General features: G+C 42.6%; 1 protein-coding gene across 1 annotated transcript in view; it reads right to left on the reverse strand.

The window, feature by feature from the left end:
- The window catches only part of LOC121369506, a 7,227-nt gene that overhangs the window by 1,411 nt on the left and 3,316 nt on the right, over nucleotides 1-2,500 (reverse strand). Inside the window, exons 2-3 of the mRNA XM_041494613.1 lie at nucleotides 2,229-2,384; nucleotides 1,187-1,304 (exon numbers count right to left, since the gene is read on the reverse strand). Of these exons, the coding sequence (XP_041350547.1) occupies nucleotides 1,187-1,304; nucleotides 2,229-2,384 (274 nt within the window). The remainder of the gene's footprint in view (nucleotides 1-1,186; nucleotides 1,305-2,228; nucleotides 2,385-2,500) is intronic.

Genomic DNA, 2,500 nt, shown 5'->3' on the forward strand with positions numbered 1-2,500 from the left:
TAAAAGTATACGTGTTGACTCACCCATTGGCGTAGACTGGATTTTATATTGGAAAGAAAGAAATGTGTTATTTAACGACGCACTCAACACATTTTATTTTCGGTTATATGGCGTCAGACAGACATATGGTTAAGGACCATACAGATATTTAGACAGGAAACCCGCTGTCGCCACTTCATGGGCTACTCTTTTCGATTAGCAGCAAGAGATCTTTTATATGCACCATCCCACAGACAGGGTAGTACATACCACGGCCTTTGATATACCAGTCGTGGTGCACTGGTTGGAATGAGAAATAGCGTAATGGGACCACCGACGGGGATCGATCTCACACCGACCGCGCATCGAGCAAGCGCTTTACGTCCCACCCCGGATTTTATATTGAGGGCACCCAAACTATGTTGTGACTGAGAAATAAAATAAAACAGTTGTTTTTGTTTAATGACACCACTAGAGCACATTGATTAATTAATAAACAGCTATTGGAAAGAAAGAAAGAAGTGTTTTATTTAACGACGCACTCAACACATTTTATTTACGGTTATATGGCGTCAGACATATGGTTAAGGACCACACAGATTTTGAGAGAAAGCCCGCTGTCGCCACTACATGGGCTACTCTTTCCGATTAGCAGCAAGGGATCTTTTATTTGTGCTTCCCACAGGCAGGATAGCACAAACCATGGCCTTTGTTGAACAGTTATGGATCACTAGTCGGTGCAAGTGGTTTACACCTACCCATTGAGCCTTGCGGAGCACTCACTCAGGGTTTAGAGTCGGTATCTGGATTAAAAATCCCATGCCTCGACTGGAATCCGAACCCAGTACCTACCAGCCTGTAGACCGATGGCCTGCCACGACGCCACCGAGGCCGGTCAAACAACAGCTATTGGATGCCAAACGTTTGGTAATTTTGAATCGTAGTCAACATCTGGAGTAAACCTGCTACATTTTTCCTAATATAGCAAGGGATCTTTTATATGCACTTTTCCACAGACATGAAAGCACATACCACTGCCTTTGGCCAGTTGTGGTGCAAAGGTTGGAACGAGAAAAACCCCAATCAGTTGGACGGATTTACTGAGGTGGTTCGATCCTGTGACGCAAGCACATCAGGCAAGCGCTCAACGGACTGAGCTAAATCCCGCCCCCGGCTACACCGGTGGACCCACCCCCTAGTTACTCACCTTCTCTGTTCATGACAGGAAGTGACTCGACTAGCTGGTCCACGTCCTCCCTCTTCCACTCCACCCTGACAGACCCCGGCATGTAACTCACCTCGTACTCCCTCGGGTCCCGGCAGTCCTGTCAGTAATAAACGGGGGTTAGTGCGAGGAAAATCTGCTCAAGAAGGAGTCAAAGGGATGTATATTCTTTACACAACCGTAATAAGTACCATATGTTTACAAATCGAGCCGAACAGAGACAGAGACAGAGAAGGTAATCATTCACGTAAGGTGTTATATATTGGTGTGGATTCATTCAGACAGTGTAGGTAATCATTCACGTAAGGTGTTACATATTGGTGTGGATTCATTTAGACAGTGTAGGTAATCATTCACGTAAGGTGTTACATATTGGTGTGGATTCATTCAGACAGAGTAGGTAACCATTCACGTAAGTGTTACATATTGGTGTGGATTCATTCAGACAGAGTAGGTAACCATTCACGTAAGGTGTTACATATTGGTGTGGATTCATTCAGACAGAGTAGGTAACCATTCACGTAAGGTGTTACATATTGGTGTGGATTCATTCAGACAGAGTAGGTAACCATTCGCATGAACTGTTTTTAGCGCTTGACGTTAAACTGAATGACAATATCGAGAAAACATCGAACAGTTTGCGAACGTTAGGGTTTTCTCTGTTGTTGAACGTGGATCTAACCTCCGTTCATTGATAATTATTCACGCTAATGTTCGCAAACTACGTGTGGTCAGTTGGTTTGATACACGAAAAAGCCGTACACGTCCTATTTAATGTTTGTCTGTCCTGTTGGCTGAATTCAGACACGCTATTATATTTCTTACTTCCTTTCTGTTTCTTTCTCTCTTTCTTTCTTTTTCTTTCTTTCTTTCGTTTGTTTGTTTGTTTTTGTTTGTTTGTTTGTTTGTTTGTTTCGTCTTTTCTTTCTTTCTTTCTTAATCATTATTTATTTATTTAACTACTTGTTGATTGTTTTATTTATTTATTTATTTATTTATTTCATTGCCCATTTTGACTACTCACGAGTAAAGCGACATCTCTGTCGCTGCTGTTTAGCCACTCAGCTAGCTGTTTGGTGTCGACGTTCTGAACAGCCGGGAATTTGGAGGCCACCGTGGAGATGACGAACTTCATCCCTAGTCCGATGATATCCAACCAGCTAGACTCACTCGACGACATCTTGTTTAGAAATTAGAAAATCTGAAAAATGTCATGGACGTTGTAGACAGAGAAAACGTCGGTGTATATGCAAACGCGCATTAGTATATGCATCTGTGTGTATGTATGTATATACG

This window comes from Gigantopelta aegis, chromosome 3 (genome assembly GCF_016097555.1).
Source record: "Gigantopelta aegis isolate Gae_Host chromosome 3, Gae_host_genome, whole genome shotgun sequence".
Taxonomy (NCBI): Eukaryota; Metazoa; Mollusca; class Gastropoda; order Neomphalida; family Peltospiridae; genus Gigantopelta; species Gigantopelta aegis.